The sequence below is a fragment of the Muntiacus reevesi genome, chromosome 1, assembly GCF_963930625.1.
Source record: "Muntiacus reevesi chromosome 1, mMunRee1.1, whole genome shotgun sequence".
Classification (NCBI taxonomy): Eukaryota; Metazoa; Chordata; class Mammalia; order Artiodactyla; family Cervidae; genus Muntiacus; species Muntiacus reevesi.
This window is the reverse complement of record NC_089249.1, coordinates 30,102,219-30,127,802: the sequence shown is the minus strand read 5'-3', so window position 1 is coordinate 30,127,802 and position 25,584 is coordinate 30,102,219. Positions and strand designations below refer to the sequence as shown.

Sequence of the window (25,584 nt, the reverse complement as noted above, 5' to 3'; positions counted from 1 at the left end):
CTGACTATCTATGCACACAGGGATGAAACTGAACTCTCATACCACATACAAAAATTAACTCAAAATAGATAAAAAAAACTTAGTCAGTTCTCCATATCTGTGGGTTCTGCATCCACAAATTCAACCCACTGAATATGAAAAATATTCCAAAAAATAATTCTAAGCTAAGTCGCTTCAGTCGTGTCCAACTGTGTGTGACCCCATAGACGGCAGCCCACCAGGCTCCCCCGTCCCTGGGATTCTCCAGGCAAGAACACTGGAGTGGGTTGCCATTGCCTTCTCCAATGTAAGAATAGTGAAAAGTGAAAGTGAAGTCGCTCGGTCGTGTCCAAATCTTAGCGACCCCATGGACTGCAGCCCACCAGACTCCTCCGTCCATGGGATTCTCCAGGCAAGAGTACTGGAGTGGGGTGCCATAGCCTTCTCCGAAATTCCTGCATTGAGTTGTTTTATTTGGTTTCCTCCGTGTGCTTAGTAGCTCAGTCACGTCTGACTCTTTGTGACCCCATGGACTGCAGCCCGCCAGCCTCCTCTGTCCATGGGATTTTTCAGGCAAGAATACTGGAGTGGGTTGCCATGCCCTCCTCCAGGGGATCTTCCCAACCCAGGGATTGAACCCAGATCTCTGCATTGCAGGAGGCTTCTTTGCCATCTGAACCACCAAGGTAGAAATAGTAATTAATGTTGGAACTAGTGTTGTTTTGAATAAGAACAGAATAGAATCAATAGAAAATAGAAAATAAAATAGAATAGAAAAGAATCAACTCCATACCAGTGAAAGTGATAATTAGAAATATCTGTAACATAAAGAATGTCGTGATATTTGGGGTAGTGCTTTGAGCTAGTGATTCTTTGGACAGGTGGAACTGCCTGGCTACGGGTATGAGTGGTAAGGGTTACATTGTTAGAGTTAGTAAAGGTGCTGCTAGAGAGTCAGAGACGATTAATGAAACGTTAAGGCTGTTGTCATTAAATTGGTTAAGAAGGACTAAGCTAATAAAACTAGTATACTGAAAGTGGTAGTATTAATTCAAACTATATTATTTTTTCATAGTAGTGCTATTATTAGGTGTAATAATGAATTTTTAAATTGGAGGTTGAGATTGTGTATGTAATCAATGTAATAGGTGTTTGATACCATTACTAGCAGGGATAATCCTAGTGCAGCTTCGCTGGCTGTAAAAACTGGTAAGATGATGGGTATTGTGCTAGCTAGAGTTACATGGGTGTCCAGAATCATTAGGGTTGCCATGATAAATAATGACATTATTCCCTCCAGAAACAGTAGGGAAGATATCACACAGGATTGGTACATTAAGACCCCCTAGTGTTAGTTGCTCCAGTCGTGTCCTACTCTTTGAGACCCGCCTGTAGCCCACCAGGCTCCTCTGTCCATAGGATCTCCCAGGCAAGAATACTGGAGTAAGGTTGCCACTCCCTTCTCCAGGGTATCTTCCTGACCCAGGGATCAAATCCACGTCTTCTGCTTGGCAGGCAGATTTTTTACTGTTTGAGCCATCAGGGAAGCCCCCAGGGGAAACTGTAAATACTAGAGTAATATTTATGTAGACTACAGGAACTTGATAATTATGAATTTAATAATTTAACGAGTGAAAAATAAAAACTTGCTTTAATTTAAACTAATTGTCATATTTGGTCCACTCTAACCCCTTTTGAGTCCACCTGTAGGCTAAATTTACTGCTAATGGTGAAATTAGGATTAGTCCTATGAGTATTGCTATTAGATTATTTGTTTGGGATGCTCAGGGTAGGGGCAGAATTTCTAGGTCACACAGAGAAGAAACATAATGGTCACTATGAAAAATTTTAAGGAAAAATTGTAGGCATGCTGATCCTATAATGTCAAATCTGCATTTGTGAGGACTTGATTTTTCCATGTGTTTAGTTGGGGAAGTTAGAAAGCGATAAATACAAGAAAGCTTTTCTGGATGATGTCTCTTTGTCACTAATACATTGCTAAAATGTTGGTTAATAAGTCCAAGTATAATAAGAATGTTGAGTCTAAACAGAAGCGTATGACTAGACCAGAGAGTTCAAGAGGGGCTAAGAGGGCTCTTGTAAAAGCCTGGGGGCTGGGGTTTACCATTTGGAATGCACAGGTTTGATGGGTTACCACGTGTCATTGTGTAAGCAGAGGCTTATGAGCAGGGGGCTGACAGAAGCTTGAATAACTGTGCTGTGTTCTGTGTGCTCACTCAGGTTCGACTCTTTGTGACCCTCCGGAATGTGGCCCACCAGGATCTTCTGTCCATGGGGGCTTTTGGGCAAGAATATCGGAGTGAGCTGCCTTTTCATCCTCCAGGGGATCTTCTCAACCCAGGGATCGAACCCTCGTCACCTATGTCTCTTGCACTGCAGATGGATTCTTTACCTGCTGAGCCATTGGGGAAGCCAAACAGCTACTGCAAATTCAAGAATAGTGAGTAAAAAGAGAATAACAAATGCAATGAAGGCTGTGTTAGGAATAATGCTTATTAGGGCCAGGCTTGCCCCTCCAATTAAATAAATTAATAGTTTCTGCTGGATCATATGGTAGCAATTAACTACCATAAGATCCGGCAATTCTATTTCAGGGCATTTATCTGAAGAAAACAAAAGTACTAACTCAAAAAGAGGTATGCACCTCTGTGTACACTGAAGCACTATTCACAACAGCCAAGACACGGAAGCAATGTAACAGTTCATCAGTGGATGAATGGATAAAGAAAATGTGATATATAGCGACAACGGAATAATATTCAGCCATAAAAAATGAGGAAACCTTGCCACTGGAGACAAGGGGGACCTTGAGGGCATCATGTAAAGGGAAATAAGTCAGACAGAGAAAGACACATACCATATGACCTCCCCTTTTTTGTGGAATATAAAGAAAGAAAGAATTTAAATACAGAGAACAGATTGGTGGTTGCCAGAGGTTCGGGGTGGAGGTGGACAAATGGGTGAAGGTGGCCAAAGGTATGAACGTCCAGTTATAGAGAAATAAATTCGTGACTTGAAATGTACATGATGACTATAGTTAATAATACTGTATCGTATATTTGAAAGTTCATAAGAGAGATCTCAAAAGTTCTCAGCACAAGGAAAGAATTGTTGCTATGTATGGGGGTGAATGCTAACAAGACTTACGGAGATTATTTCACAGTACATAGAAATATTAAATTTATGTGCTATATACCTGAAACCAATATAATGCCATATGTCAGGTACATCTCAAGAGGTTTTGAAATTAAAGTATATAAAATCTATATCATTTTGAATGGCTACTACTTGACTGAATATTTTATAATTAATCTGTGGACTGTAATTTCTAATATAAAAAAGCCAGTGAACATTGCAACATTTTTATTTAGTTGTCTTGTCTTATCATTTCATAATAATAAATCACTAAAATGAAAAATCACTAAAGGTACATTTCCATAGTACCAAATTTCCCTGAAGATTGTACAAATTTCCACTTTTAATAAAAGTACGTGAAAATGGCTGCAACCTCTTACACTCAATCTGATATGAAGTGATATAATGTCAGTTCTAATTTGTTTACCTATTTGGTTATCTTTTCATATCTTTATTGACCAGCTGCATTTCTCTTATTGATCTGCTCAAGTCTTTTGCCTAATTTATATTAGGAACTTGTCTTACCAATTTGTATAAGTTCTTTATATTAGGATACTAACCATTTGTTTGATATGTTTAAATATTATTCCCAGTCCATTGTCTTTCAGCATTGTTTATAGTGAGGTTTATTTGACAGAAATGTTCGAACCCATAATCTTTTCTTGCAAGGTTTTGGTTTTGATGCACTAATAAGGAAGAAAGATCTTAGGACTTTCATGGTGGTCTGATGGTGAAAAATCAGCTACCAATGCAGAGGACACTGGTTCGATTCCTGGTCTGGGAAGATGTCATGTGTAGCTGAGTAACAAAATCCATGTACCACAACTATTGAGCACGCCCTAGAGCCCATGTTCCACAACGAGAGAAGCCACTGCAATGAGAAGTCCACCCACCACAATGAAGAATAGTCCCTGTACATTGCAAGTAGAGAAATCCTATGCATAGCAATGAAGACCCAGCACAACCAAAAAAAAATAACGACAAAATTTTTTTTAAAAAGATCTTTTTTGTTTTTGTTCAGTTGCTCAGTCATGCCCAACTCTTTGTGACCCCATGGACTACAGCATGCCAGGCTTCCCTGTCCTTCACTATCTCCTGGAGCTTGCTCAGACTCAGGTCCATTGAGTCAATGATGCCATCCAACCATCTCATCTTCTGTCATCCCCTTTTCTTCCTGCCTTCAATCCTTCCCAGCATCAGGGTCTTTTCCAATGAGTCAGATCTTCACATCAGGTGACCAAGGTATCAGAGCTTCATCTTCAGTATCAATCCTTTCAATGAATATTCAGGACTGATTTCCTTTAGGATTGACTGGTTGGATTTCTTTGCAGTCCAAGGGACTCTAAAGAGTCTTCTCCAACACCACAGTTCTTTTTAGTAAATATGATAAAATAACTTCCCTACATTCTCTTCAAATACTTTTTATTATTTTATGAGTTTTGATTAGTTTGTTTTTATATTTACACATTTGATCTGGTTTTTTTTTCAGTCTGTAGAGGGAAGTATGATTGGAAATATATTTTATTTCATATCTTAGTTTGCTGTCTCAGAGACAATTATTATATTAAACTCAACCTTTCCCTTCTCAAGTTCTATAAATTATTTTACATAGATATTGGATCTCCTACTTCTTTCCACCATTTATTTTACTCACTCCCATAAATTCCATCAAATTATCTTTATCCCCTTCTTTTGAGCTGATTTTCTTTATAAATCCAGTGATTTTTGCCCCATGCAGGAGACTCACACTTACAAAAAGTGCTCAACAAATGTGTTCTGTTCAGAATTAGTGGCAAGGGCAGGCCCAGCTGATGAGTGTTTCCACCTGCTCTCTTTCCTCTCCTAGCTAGCTGAGCAGGGCAAGTGGGTCTGACCTGGGGGATTCTTCACTCTATGAAGGTTACTGCTGCCTGCCTCAATTCCCCTCCAAAATCTTCCTTCAGCACAGGGGGATGGCTTTCCCCCTGCCTTGGTACACTTAAGCACAACTATAGGATTTTTCGGCTTCTATGGAAATCACACATACTTCAGCATTGTTCATAATCACTTTTCAGAATGCTGTGGGGCATTTGGAAGAATGATAGGGCACATGGACATAAGCGTGAGTACCTATACACATGCCCGTGTGGTGTGATGAAAGGATTGGTCCCCAAAACAGGGGTGCTCACTAAAGTAATGTTAGAGTCATCTTCTAGGCAATCTTCTCTTTTTCCAACTGCCTGATGACAAAGTTCTGCCAGCCAGGTTCCTCCAACTACCACTCACACGATTCTCAGTCGTGCTTCCCAGACTGTAGTGAAGTTTCATAAGGTAAAACTAATTGTCTGATCATTACTCTTGGTTCCCTAGACTAATTATTTGAGAAGAACTTCATTCACTCTGCCTTAAAATATGCATTACCATTGAGTAGAATGCTTTTCCTTAATGTACTTCTGTGGTATTATCAAGAGTAGCATTGGTACATCCCCTGAGGAGGGCATGGCAGCCCACTCCAGTATTCTTGCCTGGAGAATCCCCATGGCCAGAGGAGCCTGGCGGGCCACTGTCATGGGGTCGCAAAGAATTGGACATGACTGAGCGACTGAGCACAGCACACACAGCACTGGTATACCTTTAGTCATTTTTACCCTTTAGTCATCATTATAGATGGAAAAGGTTCAGTTCAGTTGCTCAGTCGTGTCCAACTCTTTGTGACTCCATGAACTGCAGCACGCCAGGCCTCTCTGTCCATCACCAACTCCCAGAGTTTACCCAAACTCATGTCCATTGAGTCGGTGATGCCATCCAACCAGCTCATCCTCTGACACCCCCTTCTCCTCCTGCCCTCAATCTTTCCCAGCATCAGGGTCTTTTCAAATGAGTCAGCTCTTCGCATCAGCTGGCCAAAATATTGGAGTTTCAGCTTCAACATCAGTCCTTCCAATGAACACCCAGGACTGATTTCCTTTAGGATGGACTGGTTGGATCTCCTTGCAGTCCAACGGACTCTCAAGCGTCTTCTCCAACACCACAGTTCAAAAGCATCAATTCTTCAGTGCTCAGCTTTCTCTATAGTCCAACTCTCACATTCATACATGACTATTGGAAAAACCATAGCCTTAACAAGACGGACCTTTGTTGACAAAGTAATGTCTCTGCTTTTGAATATGCTGTCTAGATTGGTCATAACTTGCCTTCCAAGGAGTTAGAGTCTTTTAATTTTATGGCTGTAAGCACCATCTGCAGTGATTTTGGAGCCCAGAAAAATAAAGTCAGCCATTGTTTCCATTGTTTCCCCATCTATTTGCCATGAAAAGTTTCAATGAAACATTAAAGAATAACAGAAAAAAAAGAAAACAGATGCTGTTAAACACACTGGAAAGGGCCTGTTAATGGAGGAAAAGTTAGTTTGGTAACTTGGAGCTCAGTGACTGAGAATAAAGGAAATGACTTCTTACTCTAATAGATGAAAGATTTTGAGAAAAAATAGAAAACTGCACTATTTGGTATTACAGTGAATTCATGTGCTGATATCTTTAATGTGAAACTATTTTAAGTAGTTTTAGACATAGAACTATAATAAGTCATCACTTATATGAGGTGCTTCAACTGAGACATGCATGCATAGGAAGAACTGCTAAAGCCATCTAAATTCAAATAATATTTCAAATTATATCTTTTCTAAATTATTTCACAACTTTAATAACACAAAATTTTGGGGTAAACCGTTGATGAGTTTTTTACAAAATATGATCAAGGAATTTGAGGAGCAGAAGTTATTCAATATTTTTACCAGATCAAGACCAAACATTTTTAGATAATATCTTTTCATATAAACAATTTTGATACCTTTTTATTTGTTGTTTTCATGAATTTTCAATCACAAATCTTGCTAAATCTTATTTTAAGTGTACAGTTCTTCATTTTGTTTCTTACTGCATACTTAAATAATGTGACATCCAGGGCCCATTTACTCATTCTTTATTTTTTCCCCCTTAGAAATCAGTGTGTTACATCCATTCATGTCTTCTTAACTAAAGCAAGTCACATGGTCACCCCTAATTTTAAGGGGGAGAGGGATATAATCTTCCTACAAATCCAGGAAAGGGAAGAACACTGGAAATATTGTTGAACCCTAGTAAAGCTACCATGCTATCTGAGAGGAAAAATGATTATTTTCTTTAGTTTTAAAAGCTACCAGATTGCTCAAAAAACATTTCTTTAAGAGTGACAACTTTTAAAGAAGAACAAATCACTTATTTCCAACCTCTCTGAAGTATCAGTTATATATAGGTTTCTAAATTCTCCTCCTTCTATGCCTTTTTGATTTTTTCGTCATTGTTTTCACACTCTGAATACTATTCTTTGTACTGACCATTGTGTCTTATGTCCATATTTTACATTGCTGTAGAATCATTACAATTTTTTATTCTGGTGTAATCAAATGGAATTTTTCAATTAAATGTGTTCTTATAATACCTGATAATACTTATTCTGATTTCTAATTTGTATTCAACTTAATTCTTAACCCTACCTGTGTTTAAAGAAAACAAACCAATAAGCCAACACAATAAGCACTTACAGGACAACCTGGTCCTTCCTAAAATCAAATTGTCCATGGCCAAACAAAAAGCTGCTCAGTTAGGAGAAAGTTCTATTAAATGCTAAAGAGACAATTTATTTTACCATAATAGGTAAGTGGCTTGAAAATCCTGGAAACAGAACGAAGACAGCAGAAACCAACTACCAAAATATGATTATTATAACATATTATTGGGCTTTCCAGGTGGCACTAGTAGTAAGGAATCCACCAGCCAATGCAGACAGAGAAGACTCGGGTCCTATCCGTGGGTCAGGAACTTCCTCTGGAGTAGGAAATGGCTACCCACTCCAGTATCCTTGCCTGGGAAATCCATGGCAGAGAAGACTGGCCAGCTACAGTCCATGGGGCCACAAAGAGTCAGACATGAATGAGTGACTGAGCACATAGCACTTAACACACTATTATATCTAAAGACGTCAATTTTTAAAAGAGAAATACAACAGTTTTTAAAAAAAGTTTTTACTTCATTAAATTCTTTTTTATAAAACCAAAACCTGAAGAAGTAACTAATCCTTCAGTTTTGTGACAGTATTTATCACAAGTTCCCTTAAGTGAATTTGAAATATAATAAATATCCACAAATTAAATTGCCTCAAAGTTTTTTGGGAATGAACCTAAAATAAAAATGAGCAATTTCTGTGCTCAACTTCAGGATGTGGAAGCAACAAGCTCAACTATAAATAGTGACTATGAATATAGAAGCCAAGGGAAAAAAACACATTCAAAACTGAGCCATTGGTTAGAAAGTGGCTTTCAGTTTCTAGCTGTTTAGGAAAAAATCTTAAGAATGCATCAAGAGAATCTAATAACACCCATTACATGAAGGAAAAAAATGTACATTTAAAGTGGCCTACCGTTTGTTCTTCGACATCACCTTGTTCCTCAGCTTTTGTTTCTTCCTCATGAACTGAGTTAGACTCATTTTCTTGTTTATTCTCTTCTTGGAGATCTTTGCTGACTGCTGTTTGCACACTCTTAACTTCTTCCCTGACAAAGTCAGTTACTAAGGAAACGTGTTCTTGTGGTGGTGTTAGGACGGGGCTCAGGGGTGTGACATGATCGTAGTGAGTGTGCAGGAGTCGTAGAGCAATGTCAGATGTTGCTAATATCCTTGGGATTTCAAATCCAGTTTGGGTCTCAGAGAATCTGATACTTCTGTGCCTGTTAATTAATTTAACAAAAAAGATGAGGCTCTAGGAAATTCTATGTCTGCTGTGAATTTATACCTAAACATTATTTCCTCTTTAATTTCACCAGAGTTTTGAGTACTTGTGAATACCCTTAACTTGCCCTCTTTGCAGCATTTAGACCAGGTTGCTGATGTTACTGTCTTCACAACTGTTTCTTGGGATCCATGGCTCCATACTCTTCTCCTCCATCTCTGGGAGCTCCTTCTCTGGTTCCTTTGTACAGTCTCCTTCCTAACCACGACTGAGCGACTCAACTGAACTGAACTTCCTAACCATCCCTTAAACGCTGATGTCACTCAGCCCTCAAACAGCCTGAGTCCTCCTTTCATCTCCTTCTACATATTCCCCCTGGATATTATTATTTCTATGACTTCAATGAGCTCTATGTTTCCTAGGGGAAGAAGCATCCCTGAATGAACTATAAAAGGTTAAAAACAACTCCCTTACATATGTGTGCACATATGTAATAAAGTTCATAAGAGCTGATTTCTAAAAAGTTAAGAACTACTGATCTGTATGCTAATGACTTCCCCAAACATGTCTCCAAAACTTGGGCTTCCCTGATATCTCAGTGATAAAGAATCTGTCTGCCAGTGCAGGAGATGCAACTTTGATCCCTCAGTCAGGAAGATGCCCTGGAGAAGGAAATGGAAACTCATTCCAGTAATCTTGCCTGGGAAACCCCATGGACAGAGGAGCCTGGCAGGCTTCAGTCCATGGGGTCATAAAAGAGTTGGACACAACTTGGCGACTAAATGACAACAATGCTAATAATGTCTCCAAGTGTGTTTCCAGCTCACATTTCTCTCAATGCCTTCAGACAGTTACACTTTGAGGTCTCATAGTCTCATAGGGAACTTCAAACTTAACAAGTCCCACACTGAACTCACCACCCCAACCACCCTCTGCCCCTCTTCATCACCATCAAAGTAAAACAAAAGTTGTTCTGCCACTGCTGTTCCTTATCTTAGTAAAAGAACAACATCTAATTCTCTTTTTAAAATCTGGGTAGTTAATACAGAGCTGTTCATTTTACTTTTACTCTTTTAAAATTATACAGATTATTTTCCGCCAGAGGGCAGTCCACTGGTTAGGACGCCACGCTTTCACTGCCATGGGTGTGGGTTCAGTCCCTGGTTGGGGAGATAAGATTCTGCATGCCGCACAGTGTGACCAAAAATAAATGAATAAAAAATTTAATTAAAATTTAAACTACAGAGTATTTTGTAGCAAATAGAACTTGGAAAATATTTTGTTCCTTCCTTTTACTAGATATCAAAAATAAAGCCCAAGTTTCCCCACTCTTGTTATGACTAGCCTTTTTAGAGCTAGGACTAGAAACCTAGACCTCCTAACTTTCATTCTAATAATTTTTCTCTAAAACTCACTGTGCCATATTAACTCAATTATTTTGAAACGTTTGAGTAAAACGGCAGCCAAGTGATTATGAATTTGTCATTATCTCTATTATTCCTCAGAATGATATTACTTTGTTGAAAACATCATTTAAATATCTAAAAAGTAATAAAAATGAAGTTATTTTTGAAAGTATTTTTTTTAATTTAAATACATATTTTTAAATTTTTACAATGTTGTGTTGGCTTCTGCCATATAACAACACAAATCAGCCATAATTATACATGCATACCCAGTTCCTTGTGGCTCAGCTGGTAAAGAATCTGCCTGCAATGTGGGAGACCTGGGTCTGATCCTTGGGTTAGGAAGATTCCCCTGGAGAAGGGAAAGGCTACCCACTCCAGTATTCTGGCCTGGAGAATTCCATACACTGTATACTCCATGGGGTCACAAAGAGTCAGATACAACCGAGCGACTTTCACTTTCACTCTCCCTCCCTAGCCTCTCTCCCCTTCCCCTATCCCATCCCTCTAGGCCATCCCAGAGCACCAGACTGGGCTCCCTGTTGCCACATAGCAACTTCTCACCAGCTATCCATCTTACACCTGAAAGTGTATGTATGTTGATGCTACTTTCACAGTTCACACAAAATAAATTTTTTAAAAGCTTCAGACTGTCCTGTAGGAAGCACCTATAGCTTCTATTTTTTGGTGGGGAGGGAGGCTGAGTAAGTGAAAAAAAGAGGAAGACCCCGATATTTGTCAGTGTATATTTATACTAGACATCCTGTTATGTATGACCTTTACATGTATTAACATTTAATCCTATTAAGTGATAAAAATAATTTCACTGTTGATATACTGAGACCTTACAAGGCTAAGTGACTAGCCTAAGATAAACAACAGGTCTCAGAATTAAACCCTAACTGGCTGACTTCCTAAGATGGGTTTTTATAAGTATGCCATGCTGAAATGCAACAGGCATCTGCTTGGTCACGTGACTCTCATGTCTTCAGACCTACAGCATCACCCATGGCAATACCTTGGATTCTTCTTGAGGTTCGCCCATATATAGAGAGTAACATTTTCATCTTGAATGACTTTTTCCATATTTCCACTGTCCAGATCTGCTAAAGTACTAGCTTGCTGTAAGAAAAAAAGAAAACATTATTAAGATTAGAGGCCTCATAAATTATGCAATTTAGGTAAGTTATTTCATCAGTTAGGTGTTGGATTCCCTTCAATACTTAAAAAAGTAATTTGGGTAAAACCAAGGTTCAATAAAAATAACAGAATTGTTTTAAATAATTCTCTAAATGATACAAATGTGTTCCCCCTTTTCTACTCAGTTTCTCTTAAGGTGTCTAAGGATGGTAGTTGCTCCTATATTCCCAGGTAGCTCTTGTAGATTGCTTTTAGATTACCCTTTTCAATTTTAACATTATCATGACTTCTCATTTTAACTATATATCCTAATCTTATCCTTACCTTATGCTACTGCAAAAGTTAGCCTATTCCTGAACACATCAAGTTTACAAAATAAAATATCCCTATGAGTTCTGATTTACTAGTCTAATACTCGATAATCAACATACCATTTAAGGATATTCTTTAGAATTCTTTAATAAAGACTAAAATAGATTCATGCCTCTTGCTTAAGACATTAGTTCTTTAAAAGGACTTAAATAAGCCAATAGGTATTCAGTTCCTATAATGTAAAAACTTAAAAGTACTGGGAATTACTCCATGGCTGATTCATGTCAATGTATGACAAAACCCACTGCAATGTTGTGAAGCAATTAGCCTCCAACTAATAAAAAAAAAAAAAAGTACTGGGAATTGAATTTATTGCTATTTGTTTTAAAAGTAATTGTTCTGTGACTTCCCCTGGCAGTGGTTAGGACTTCACTGAAGAGGGGCACAAGTTCGATCTCTGGTGGGAGAACTAAGATTCCACAAGTCACTCAGTGTGGCATAAATAACAAGACTGCTGTAGAACTGTTCCACCTTGCGTGAATTTATCCAGCTGTTCCCTCACACTTTAACTTACTCCTCTATCTCCTTTATTTTTTGTACACTGTAAGTTAGGTCAAGGTAGGTTTAATCAGATTAGACGAATGATTTTCTGCAAGAAGGTACCTTGTGGGAAGTTGTGTTCTTTACATTGCATCCTATCAGGAGGCACATGATGTCCTACTGTTAACAATGTGGACTTGATTGCTGAGTTCAGGTGGTGACTACCCATATCTTCCCGTTGCAAAGATTTATCCTAGTCGGTAAGTAATCTGTAGTCAAATACTTTGGCATTATGAGAATGACATGCTCCTAAACTTTTCACCTAATTACTGAGGCAGTGGTTAATTATCTATCAGTTATTACACTGGGGATTGAAAAATGGTGATTATCTTACTGACCATTCCTTCCACATTCATCAGATGGTATTCTATAAAGAATTGTTCTCTCTACCCCCACCTCACTTTCCCTCTTCCTTTCTGGGGTATCAGTGTAGACTCAAGAATTTTTATTTTAGTCAATGTGTTTTAATAAATTATAGTCATTGTTCTTTCTGATATTCAAATTATCCCCAACTTGACCACTGGGAGTTTTTTTAAGCTAGTCTTGTCCCTCTACCTATGGCTCCATCAGTCTTTGAGCATTTACTTGCTTTCCAGCACAAGATAATGCAAAAACTCATCCTGCAATAACAATCTCATCTTTCAAATTCCCTGCCCCAAGCTTGAATCAGCTATTTACCCCAATTAGAACTTATTCCTTTTCATGGAATAAAGAGAAATCTGGTTCATACTGATATTTCCATTACAAATTTAACATTATAGTGTTTTTTCTAATCTTCTCTTCTATATAACATATCTTTTTTTTCCTGTTAAAATAAAAATCTTGATCACTAATAATTATAACACATTTCCTTACTGGCTTTTTTCTTGCAATATAAATAAAATAGTTGCAAAATTTTAATATGAATATTACTGCTAAGAATAGCTTAACAATAATAAGCCTTCTTTGCAGTTCTTTTTGTAATTAGAACACATTCTACCAAGTCTATAAAGGTTACTGTGTTCTAGACCAGAAGAAAAAAGAAACCAAGATACAAAATAGCCAAAAGCAAGGTATGATCTTATACTGTTTTCTGATTTAAAAAAACAAAGCCAAACAAAAACTATACAAGATATTCATGCAATATTAGGGAAAATTCAAATATGGACTGGATATTAGAATATACTATGGAATTATTATTAACTTTCATAGATATAATAATAATGGCTCTATACTTAGTTGAATATTACCATTAGTGCTAAGATATTTGGGAAAAATAGAGTGACTACCAATAATTGTAATCTTGTGTCAACTGATTCATCTAGAGTGAATATCTAACATACAAGGCTTTGTGAATTTATTTTCATAATGGTCCCAGTAAACTTTAGCAAGTATAAGAGAAAATATCTAGAATTTAGCTATATTGATAATGTTTTATTTCTTTAAGAGTAAAATATTCGCAGTTGATAAATACATTGTGCCTTAAATTATTCTGACTTTTTCTTCGCCTTTTAAATCTTCAAAAAAATGATATTGGATTTTAAAAATTATATAATATAAAATCTTAACACTTACAAAAGATATTAATAACATAGAAAGCAAAACATCACACTTACTCTGAGAAGTATTTCTGTGGCTCTGTTAAACTTAAGATGAAGAAGCTCCTGCAGTTCTAGAATTGATCCTTGGTACTGGATTACATTTTTCCTTTGCAAATCATATGGTGGAGTTTCCAACAAAATTAACTTCAATTTCTCAATTAACTATAAAGTAAAAGTAAAAACATAAAGCAAAAATTTACCATAAAAGTAATCTTCTGATAAACAAAGGAAAAAGTGAAATATGGGATGTTTTTACCACTTTTGAATTGAGGAAGATATCACCAGTAAAACGTATAAAAATAGTTTCCGGTATTTATTCTATTAGAAAAGGTCATGGGAAAATAAAATATTTCCTCCCAAAACTCCATTATAAGAATCCTCAACTATGTAATGACCTGCCCTTAGCTGTCATTAGCAAGCTGTCCTTAGCAAGCTGATAGAGGAGGCTCATTGCCCAGGACTGTGGAACAACAGAAACAATAACAATATGGTAACAACGAGAAGAGTGAGCAGAAATGGAAGAGGAGAATCACTAATATCTACTGAATACTTACTATGTGCCAAGACCTGTGTTCCAAATGCTTCATATGTTTTAATCCATTTAATTCTCATCGTAAGTCTATGGGTAGATACTGTTCATTGTGCCTATGTTGTAGATCAGGAAACTGAAGCAACCTAGTTCCACCAGTGAGGAGCTTTAGATGCCACTCCATCCTATCAAGTGAAAGGCTGAACAGACTGAAAACACCAACAACTTCTTTATGGACCAGAAAGCAGGAGGAGGGAGAAAGGAAGCATTTTGAAATACACAAGAGCACTCTGTTCTTCTTAACAAGGCTTGATCTCAGGGAAAATTAACAACAAGCTTGACCTGCTGGAATTTTTTTTCAATTAATTTATTTTAATTGGAGGCTAATTACTTTACAATATTGTGGTGGTTTTTGCCATACACTGACATGAATCAGCCATGGGTGTACATGTGTCCCACCATCCTGAAACCCCCTCTCACCTCCCTCCCCACCCCATCCCTTTGGGTTGCCCCAGAGCACCAGCTTTGGGTGCCCTGCTTCATGCATTGAATTTACACTGGTCATCTATTTTACATGTGGTAATATACATGTTTCAATGCTATTCTCTCATATTGTCCCACTCTTGCCTTCTCCCACATAGTTCAAGAATCTATTCTTTACTTCTGTGTCTCTTTTAGGGTCTTGCATATAGGGTCATTGTTACTGTCTTTCTAAATTCCACATATATGCATTAATATACTGTATTGGTGTTTCTCTTTCTGGTTTACTTCACTCTGTATAATAGGATCCAGTTTCATCCACCTCATTAGAACTGACTCAAATGTGTTCTTTTTTATAGCTGAGTAATATTCCATTGTGTATATGTACCACAGCCTTCTCATCCATTCGTCTGTCGATGGGCATCTAGGTTGCTTCCATGTCCTGGCTATTATAAACAGTGCTGCAATGAACACTGGGGTACACGTGTCTCTTTCAATTCTGGTTTCCTTGGTGCATATGCCAGCGGTGGGATTGCTGGGTCATATGGCAGTTATATTTCCAGTTTTTTAAGGAATCTCCACACTGTTCTCCATAGTGGCTGTACTAGTTTGCATTCCCAACAACAGTGGAAGAGGGTTCCCTTTTCTCCACATCCTCTCCAGCCATTTGTAGACTTTTTGATGGCAGTCATTCTGACCGGCATGAGATGGTACCTCATTGTGGTTTTGATTTTCATTTCTCTGATAATGAGTGATATTGAGAGCATCTTTGCAAGTGTTTGTTAGCCATCTGTATGTCTTCTTTGGAGAAATGTCTGTTTAGTTCTTTGGAGCATTTTTTGATTGGGTCATTTTTCTGCTATTGAGCTGCATGAGTTGCTTATATATTTTGGAGATTCATTCTTTGTCAGTTGCTTCATTTGCTATTATTTTCTCTCATTCTGAGGGCTGCCTCTTCACCTTGCTTATAGTTTCCTTCATTGTGCAAGAGCTTTTAAGTTTAATTAGGTCTCATTTATTTTTGTTTTCATTTCCATTCCTCTGGGAGGTAGATCATAGAGGATATTGCTGTGATTTATGTCAAAGAGTGTTCTGCCTATGTTTTCCTCTAAGAGTTTTATGGTTTTGGTCTTACATTTAGACCTTTAATTCATTTTGAGTTTACTTTTGTGTATGGTGTTAGAAAGTGTTCTAGTTTCATTCTTTTTCAGGTGGTTGACCAGTTTTCCCAGCATCACTTGTTATTTGAAATTGTCTTTTCTCCATTGTACATTTTTGCCCCCTTTGTCAAAGATAAGGTGTCCAAAGGGGTGTGGATTTATCTCTGGGCTTTCTATTTTGTCCCACTGATCTATATTTCTGTCTTTGTGCCAGTATAATACTGTCTTGATGATTGTAGCTTTGTAGTATAGTCTGAAGTCAGGCAGGTTGATTCCTCCAGTTCCATGCTTCTTTCTCAAGATTGCTTTGGTTGTTTGATATTTTTTGTGTTTCCATATGAATTTTGAAACTATTTGTTTTAGTTCTGTGAAAAATACCATTGGTAGCTTGATAGGGATTGTCCTGAATCTATAGATTGCTTTGGGAAGTATACTCATTTTCATTATACTGATTCTTCCAATCCATGAACACAGTATATTTCTTCATCTATTTGTGTCATCTTTGATTTCCTTCATCAGTGTTTTATAGTTTTCTATACATAGGTCTTTTGTTTCTTTAGGTAAATTTATTTCTAAGTATTTTATTCTTTTCATTGCAATGGTGAATGGGATTGTTTCCTTAATTTCTCTGTTTTCTCATTGTTAGTGTATAGGAATGCAAGGGATTTCTGTGTATTAATTTCATACCCTGAAACTTTACTATATTCATTGATTAGTTCCAGTAATTTTCTGGTGGTATCATTAGGGTTCTTTATATAGAGGATCATGTCATTTGCAGAGTTTTACTTCTTTTCCAATCTGGATTCCTTTTATTTGTTTTTCTTCTCTGATTTCTGTGGCTAGGACTTCCAAAACTATGTTGACTAGTAGTGATGAGAGTGGGCACCCTTGTCTTGTTCCTGCTTTTAGAGGAAATGCTTTCAATTTTTTGCCATTGAGGATAATGTTTGTTGTGAGTTTGTCATATGTGGCTTTTATTATGTTGAGATATGTTCCTTCCATGCCTGCTTTCTGGAGAGTTTTGATCATAAATGGGTGTTGAATTTTGTCAAAGGCTTTCTCTGCATCTATTAACATAATCATATGGTTTTTACCTTTCAATTTGTTAATGTGGTGTATCACATTCATTGATTTGTGAATATTGAAGAATCCTTACATCACTGGGATAAAGCCCACTTGATCATGATGTATTATCTTTTTAGTATGTTGTTGGATTCTGTTTCCTAGAATTTTGTTGAGGATCTTTGCATCTGTGTTCACCAGTGATATTGGTCTGTAGTTTACCTTTTTTGTGGCATCTTTGTCTGATTTTGGTATTAGGGTGATGATGGCCTCATAGAATGAGTTTAGGAGTTTGCCTTCCTCTGCAATTTTCTGGAAGAGTTTAAGTAGAATAGCTGTTAGCTCTTCTCTGAATTTTTGGTAGAATTCACCTGTGAAGCTACCTGGTCCCGGGCTTTTGTTTGTTGTAAGATTTTTTATTATAGCTTCAATTAACTTGTTTATGATGGGTCTGTTAAGATTCTCTATTTCTTCCTGGTTCAGTTTTGGAAGGTTATGCTTTTCTAGGAATTTGTCCATTTCTTCCAGGTTGTCCATTTTATTGGCATATAATTGCTCATAGTAGTCTCTTCTGATCTTTTGTATTTCTGTGTTGTCATTTCTTCATTTTGATTTCTAATTTTATTGATTTGATTCTTCTCCCTTTTTTTCTTTATTTCTGCTCTGATTCTTCAGAGCCTAACTCACCCAGGAGAAAGGAAAAATCCAACTGCAATAGGCTTTAGTCATTCCCTCTCACCTAAGATAGGACAGGAAAAGTTAAAAATACTTGTGGATTCATTGTCCAGAGACATAGGATTATTTAAAGACTGAGACCTAATCACAAGACTACAGAACTCTTCCTTCCCACCTCACCACCACATTACACAAGGCTTATTTACAATAGTTCTTTTTACCCAGTACATCATATCTGGCTATCAAGAAAAAATTACAAGGTATACCAAAAGGCAAAAACCACAATTTGAAAAGACAAAGCAAGCATCAGAACCAGACATGGTAGAACCAGACAGACATGGTAGGATTTGATGATCAGAACAGGAATTTAAAACACCTGTGATTAATGTGCTATGGGTTCTAATGGATAAATGGATAATGGATAAATGCAAGAATTAGATGGGTGATGTAAAACTGAAAGATGGAAATCCCAAGAAAGGACCAAAAAGAAATGCTAGAGGTCATTTCAACAGAAACAAAAAATACCTTTGATGGGCTTATTCCTCTACTGGACATAGCTGAGGAACGTATCTCTGAGAGTATTTATCAATAGAATCCTCAAAAACCAAAAAGCGAAGAGAACAAAGGCTGAAAAAAGCCAGAACAGAATAACCAAGGACTTTGGAACAACGTAAAATAAATGTGGCACACACATAATGGAAATACCAGAAGGAAAAGAAGGAAAGAAACAGAAGAAGTATTTGAAATAAAAATGGCTGAGAATTTCCCTCAAACTAATGTCAGACACCAAACCACAGATTGAAGTATCTCAGAGAATACCAAGCAAGATAAATGCCCCAGAAACCTACTTATGCATGTTATTTTCAAAGGATGGAAAATCAAAAATAAAGAAAAATTCCTGAAAGCAGTCCAAAGGAAAAAACACCTTACCTTTAGAAGAACAAAGTTAAGAATTATATCCAACTTCTCAGAAATCACACAAGCAAGTAGAGAGATATTCAGTGTTGGGAAAAATTAAGGCACAGTATGATCAAGGAACAACAAATAAGTAGCCGAATTTAATTTTTTTTCCTGCAGAAGACAGCACCAGCTTTATTTTAGGAAATAATCACATGCAATGGAATAGGATTTTTTTACTCTAATCAGAATGACCTTTTGATGTGCTGTGAAGCATGAAAGCAATGACTGGGTAAACTAGGCTGAAAAGCAGTACAGCACATAAAGAATAAAAGAGTAGAATTTAATTCTGAACACGGACATAGATAATATATAGAAAATTTCTAAAGTAAGAGAGAGAGCATAGTCATGCTGGGTAGTGTGGGCTCAAGCCAGAAATCTCGGCTTCATCTTCACCCTCTTACCAGTGGCATGATCTGGGACAAGTTATTTAACATCTGAGTCTCACTTTCTTCATTTGAAAAATGGGGATGATTGTGCCTACCTCACAAGGTTATTGGAGTTACTTCGCAGCAGCAACATGAGTAACCTGAACCAGGCTAAGAATGTCTGCCATAGTAAGGGTTGCAAGAATTTGTCATACAAATAAATTTGATAATTTGGAACTTGATGTTTACCATGGGATAGAGATCAGTTGCATCCTACTCTTTGCAACCCCATGGACTGTAGCCCATCAGGCCCCTCTATCCATGGAATTCTCCAGGCAAGAATACTGGAATGGGTTGCCATTTTCTACTCCAGGAGATCTTCCTGACCCAGGGATCAAACCCACGTCTCTTGAGCCTCCTGCATTGGCAGGTGGATTCTTTACCACTGAGACACTTGGGAAGCCCAACCATGGGATTACTGCTATCCAGTTCTTTCCATTCATCTTGTGACTTCTTGTTTTAGTTTCCTGCTGTTATTGATTACTCTCCTTGTCTGTCTCTTATTTTGTTTTACTTATCCTTTTCTCATCTTCCCTATTATTTATTATTTCTGCTTCTATACCTCACATTCATAACAGGAAGATGTCATATCCAGCTCATCACTGGTGAACTCTAGTACTACTTCCTGCTGCCTCTGCTATTTAAAGAGCAGCAGATTGCTGGACCAGCATTATGTCATGGCAGCCTCGCTGGGAGAGAGGATATGAAAGAACACTGTGTGAGGACTCTATTAGTATGCAAACCCCTCATGGGAGGCTCTTTGGAATCTTTGGAAAGTCAGAATAAGGCTCATCTAAGGTCTCAAAGGGGATCATAAGCAAGTCACCATTTGTTTCTTCATGTGTAAAATGAATCTTATAAGCTTGTTTTCCAGATTAAATTAGGCAAACATATTATGACCTTAACAGTCTGGAGTTATTCCATTTTATAGGCACATGGAAAAGTAAACCACAGTGACAAGAACTGTAACATGGTAAGGAAATGAAGCAAAAAGCATTAGAGAATAAAGGGACCAAGAAGAGTGAATTCTTTCTGTTGGTGTTGTTCAGTTGCTAAGTCACGTTCAACTCTTTGCAACTCCATGGACTGCAGCACGCCAGGCTCCTCAGTCCCTCACTATCTCCCAGAGTTTGCTCAAATTCATGTCCATTGAGTCAGTCAAACTACCTAACCATTTCATCCTCTGCCATCCTCTTCTCCTTTTGCCTTTAATCTTTCCTAGCATCAGGGTCTTTTCCAGTGAGTCAGCTCTTCGTATCAGGTAGCCAAAGTTTCCATTGTTACATTGGTGTATCTAAGTGTGGATTCCTTTCTGTTTATCCTAACTTGGGATTTGTTGGGTTTCTGAGGATTCTGGGAAATTGTCAGCCTAATGAATATTGTTTCTTCCTTATTCTACATCTCCTTCTGGTACTCCTTGTCAATATACCTTTAGTCCTTTTAGCTCCATCATACATGTCTGTTAACTACTCCTTAATAATTTTTCATCTCTTCAATGTGCTGTATTCTGATAAGTTCTTCCAATCTGACTACTGACTCACTCATTATTAAGAATTCTTGGTAGAGACATTATTGTTTTGCCTTCATTAAGCTAAATATGAGCCAATCAAGTGCATATCATCACCCTTCGCACTGCAGGTTTTCATCTATTATCAACATTACCTTTCTGAGGCTCCCAGCCATAAAAGGGTCTCTGATAACACTTGCTACCTTGCTTGTACCTTAGGCTTGCCTCCTGATGCTCCTTTAAACCAATGCAAAGCCACGAAAGAGTAACAAATAGACACTTTCTGGGAAGCCACTGACTTTGACACTTGTCCATTTTTCTGAACTGTCTTATGGACTCCAAGATTTTTGCTTTACTTTCCTTTGAGCTAGGCAATGGATTTAAATGTCACAACTTTTTTTTCCTGGCATTTTTAAGTGCATGGTAAAGTGGTAGTGCCTCAGGTTAACCTATCCATCCTATTTGCAGAAGTAGAAAGTAAGATATTCTTATTCATCTGTGTACTTTTAGTGCTTAAAGGAGGTGCTTGGCTTATAGTTAACATTAATGAATCACTGAAAAGTGGATAATTCTGGCTGAAGATAAAATCATACATTTTTACATTTCTTATCTACGTAAATGGATGCAACTAGATTTTTTTCTGGAATTGGATACACTTACAGTTAATGTTAGAGTTTTGGACTTCCCTGGTAGCTCAGAAGGTAAAGCATCTGCGTACAATGTGGGAGACCCAGGTTCAATCCCTGGGTCGGGAAGATCCCCTGGAAAGGGAAATGGCAACCCACTCCAGTACTCTTGCCTGGAAAATCCCATGGATGGAGGAGTGTAGTAGGTTACAGTCTGTGGGGTGGAAAAGAGTCCAACACAACTGAACAACATCACTTTCACTTCCACTTTTCACAGTTAATGTTTCAGAATTGTTAGGCTGATCTTACCTAAGGTGGTGAGAGGTTTTGAGGAGTGGTAAAAATAAAAAATAAAGTAAAAAGATGAGCAAATATTTTTCTTCTTAACCAAGAAAGAAGTAGTGTTACTAACTGACAAATACAATAATTTATTTCTATTTTTGGAATCAATATCAGGCTATTTATAATTTATATAATTTAAAATCACAGAATAATGCTTAAATACTTACATTTAGCACTAGTTTACTCTTCTCAATCACTTCCTCTAAAGTTTCATTGGTTTCCTCTTTCCACAAGGTAATAAAAGTATTCATTTCTTGAGCTATTGAAGGATCAGGACTCCCATCACATTGAATATAGTGTTTCCACTGCGGAACAAAAATGCTTGCAAGTTTTCACTGATGAAAATTCAACCAAAGATTAAATTACTTCTTTTTCAATATATGAACTCTTATAACCTAGTTTTCCAATTCAGGTGAAAAACATATTATGATTTTAGTTACTTGAAGATGTCTCTAAAATACCCAAATATCTCTTCATCAATATAACTTATAAGCTTCAATAATTCAAATAAATAGAAATTATATCTATTGTCACATTTTACTTTTAAAACAGTGTTTATGAGATGATTTTGTTTTGCTTTCCTCACTAATCACATAGCTCCTGTCTTTACACAAGTTTAACACTTGGGTTAATTTATATTTCTCAAATTATTACTAATTATTAATTGCCATGTCATTTTAGTATGTCATTCCATTCATTGTGTAGTCTATGCAAACTCTACATTTGTAATCGCATTGTTTGTGTGTGTGTGTGACTTATTCAGTCGTGTATGACTCTTTGCGACCCCATGGACTGAAGCTCACCAGACTCCTCTGTCTGTGGAATTCTCCAGGCAAAAATACTGGAGTGGGTTGTCATTTCCTTTTCCAAGGGATCTTTCTGACCCAGGGATCGAACCTGGGTCTCCCACATTGCAGGCAGATTCTTTACCATCTGAACCACCAGAGAAGCCCAATCATATTGTGATTACAATTTTTTTGCTTTTAAGTTATACTATAATCTTTGCCATATTATTACAATTTTTCCTTTCTAACCATTGATATTGTTTCCAAAGCTGCACTGTTTTGAACAACACTCAATGGCCTCAGGGTCAAACTTTTTATATTTTAATTTAGGATAATTTCCTCAATATAAATTTCCCCAAATTAAATCAGAGTCAAAGGATATAAAAATGTCAAGGATCTTATTGACAAATAGATTTCTAAAAAGCTATATGAATTTAATTTGCTACAAGCAAATGAGAGAGATTTGTCAGATTAACTTTTTTATAGACACGTTTAAAGTTTCCTGTTGTTAAGATGGATATAGGATTATAAATCCCTCTTATGGTATAAAAGTGTTAGCTAAAAAAATAAAATCAGTCTTACCTGGGAAAGGAATCTATCATCTCGTTTCAATTTCTCTGCTTCAGGAAAACATGCTTCTAATAAATAAAGTTCTTCAAGCTCTTCATTTCTCCTTTCTAGATCCTGTTTCATGGGGACAGATACATTGATCTTTTTTTAATTTCAACTTTGTATTTTGTAAGTGTGTCTGTGTGTGCGTGTTAGCTGCTTAGTCATGTCCGACTCTTTGCAACCCCACAGACCGCACCCTACCAGGCCCCTATGTCCATGGGATTCTCCAGGCAAGAACACTGGAGTGGGTTGCCATTTCCTTCTCCAAAAGGAACTAAAGAAAGATAGAAAGTGAAGTTGCTCAGTCGTGTCCGACTCTTTGTGACCCCATGGACTGTAGTCTACCAGGCTCCTCCATCCATGGAATTTTCCAGGCAAGAGTACTAGAGTGGGTTGCCATTCTTTTGCAAGTAGCATCTAAAATTTACTGGACAAATATTTAATTTCAAGATGAACACTACAGTTAGTTTAAATATAACTAATATTTCTAAAAGGTTTCATCTGAAACAGTGTTGTACATAGTGTGATATGCAGCTACCAGGTGATTCCTCCAAATTCTTTCAGGATCAGTGAGGTCAAATCTATTTTAATGACAATACTACGACTTTATTTGCTCTTTTTGCAGGGTACACATTTGCAAGATGGTGTAAAATTGCTGGCGCCTTTGTACAAATCAAGGCACAAGCTTTATTAGTGGTCATATTCTTCAGGGGAGAGGGTGATAAGTAGCCAGGTTCACATAAGAATGACCTGATGAAGAAGTAAAAATTATTAGTTGTATTAAATGTAAAAATTTAAGTATATGTCTTTTGATATTCTATGTGGTAAGATGGGAAGAATGCATAGAGCACTTTTGCTGCACATCAAAGAACAATGCTATCTTGAGAAATAAACATCTGTGCAACTGTTTGAGTACTTTGGCAGACCTTCTGTCAGAAATGAATGAACTGACCATGTCACTTTCAGGAAACACTGCTGCCCTTGATAAAATTCAAGCTTTCAAATAAAAGTTTGAATTTTAGAAAACTTGTATCCACTACTAGGGAGCCTGACAGTTTCCCAATCCTTAAAACCTTTTCCTGTTTGACTGGAGTTGACACTAATGCATGTGATCTTTTTGATAATGAATTATAAGAATACATCAACATTTGGAAGCAAATAATTCAGTGAACCACTTTTTTCCAAGCTATCAAGTCTTGATGTTGCAAAATCATGTGTCAATAGAAGATCTATTCAGGGTATAAAAATAGATCAACATTTTAGTGTAACAGAGTACATAAAGTTCATTAATTTGGTTTCAGATTCCACATTAAGATGCTACCACCTATTGAGTTTCAGTATAGTATCAAGGCAAGAATCCACAATTATCTGAAAGGCTGTTGCAATATTTCTCCTTTTTCCAACTATCTGTATGAGGCCAAATTTTCTTTCTTTATATTTACTTCAATCGAAACAACACACACTGTAACAGATGGAATAATGAATAATGAAGTAGGGAGGAGATCCAGGAGGGCTTCCCAGGTGGCACTAGTGGTAAAGAACCTGCCTGCCAACGCAGGTTAGACGTAAGGGATTCAGGTTAGATCCCTGGGTCGGGAAGATCTCTTGGAGGAAGGCATGGCAACCCACTCCAGCATTCTTGCCTAGAGAAATCTCATGGACAGAGGAGTCTGGCAGGCTGCAGTCTACAGGGTTGCAGAGTCAGACACGACTGAAGTGACTTAACATACATATGAGACCCAGTTGTCTTTTGTTAAGTCAGACATTAAAAGGGCTTTAAGAGATATAAACAATGCCACTCATTTCCCTAATTTAAATATACATTTATGTGGTAACAGATGTTAACTAGACTTATTGTGGGAACATTTCACAATACATACAACTATTGAATCATTATGTCATACATTTGAAACTAATATAATTTTATACCTCAATAAATACTGCAATTGCTTTTTTCTTTAAGTATGTTTAATGTGTTTACTTTTTAATTCATGTTTACATTTAACAATGTCTAATCTCTATTAATACAATAAATATTTTGAAATTTCTGTTTTAATTTCTAATATGATAAATATTGATACATATAAACCATCTAAACAAAAACTTCTTGGGGATCTTCACTTTTTAATAGTAATGAGGCTTTGTCCTGAGATTAAAAGGTCTCAGAACTACTGATCCAATAATGAAGAAACCTGGTGAAAAAGAGAAGTGAAATTTTAAAAGAAGAGGTATAATTTGAACATTTTTTGGTCCCTATTTAATTATCTATAAGACAGATTGAGAATAATAACTTAATGGTTATAAGCATGAGCTCTGAAGCAAGACTACTTTTGTCTAAGTTTTAGCTATGAAATTTATTAGCTGCTTAATCTTTCCATATTCCCCAATTTCCTCATCTGTGAAATGTGGGTAATAATTTACCCACCATAACTTTATGGTAGGATCAAATGAGTTAAACTAGTTCATACAGTCCTAAATATCATGGGTATCTATGGAAGAGAAT

General features: G+C 37.0%; 1 protein-coding gene across 3 annotated transcripts in view; it reads right to left on the bottom strand.

The window, feature by feature from the left end:
* DNAI7 (dynein axonemal intermediate chain 7) overlaps window positions 1–25,584 on the bottom strand; it is a 75,251-nt gene that overhangs the window by 32,622 nt on the left and 17,045 nt on the right. For all 3 annotated transcript variants that reach the window (XM_065940275.1, XM_065940284.1, XM_065940266.1), the window contains 5 exons: window positions 23,052–23,153; window positions 21,852–21,989; window positions 13,934–14,080; window positions 11,305–11,408; window positions 8,572–8,878 (listed from right to left, as the gene is read on the bottom strand). In XM_065940275.1, the coding sequence (XP_065796347.1) occupies window positions 8,572–8,878; window positions 11,305–11,408; window positions 13,934–14,080; window positions 21,852–21,989; window positions 23,052–23,153 (798 nt within the window). The remainder of the gene's footprint in view (window positions 1–8,571; window positions 8,879–11,304; window positions 11,409–13,933; window positions 14,081–21,851; window positions 21,990–23,051; window positions 23,154–25,584) is intronic.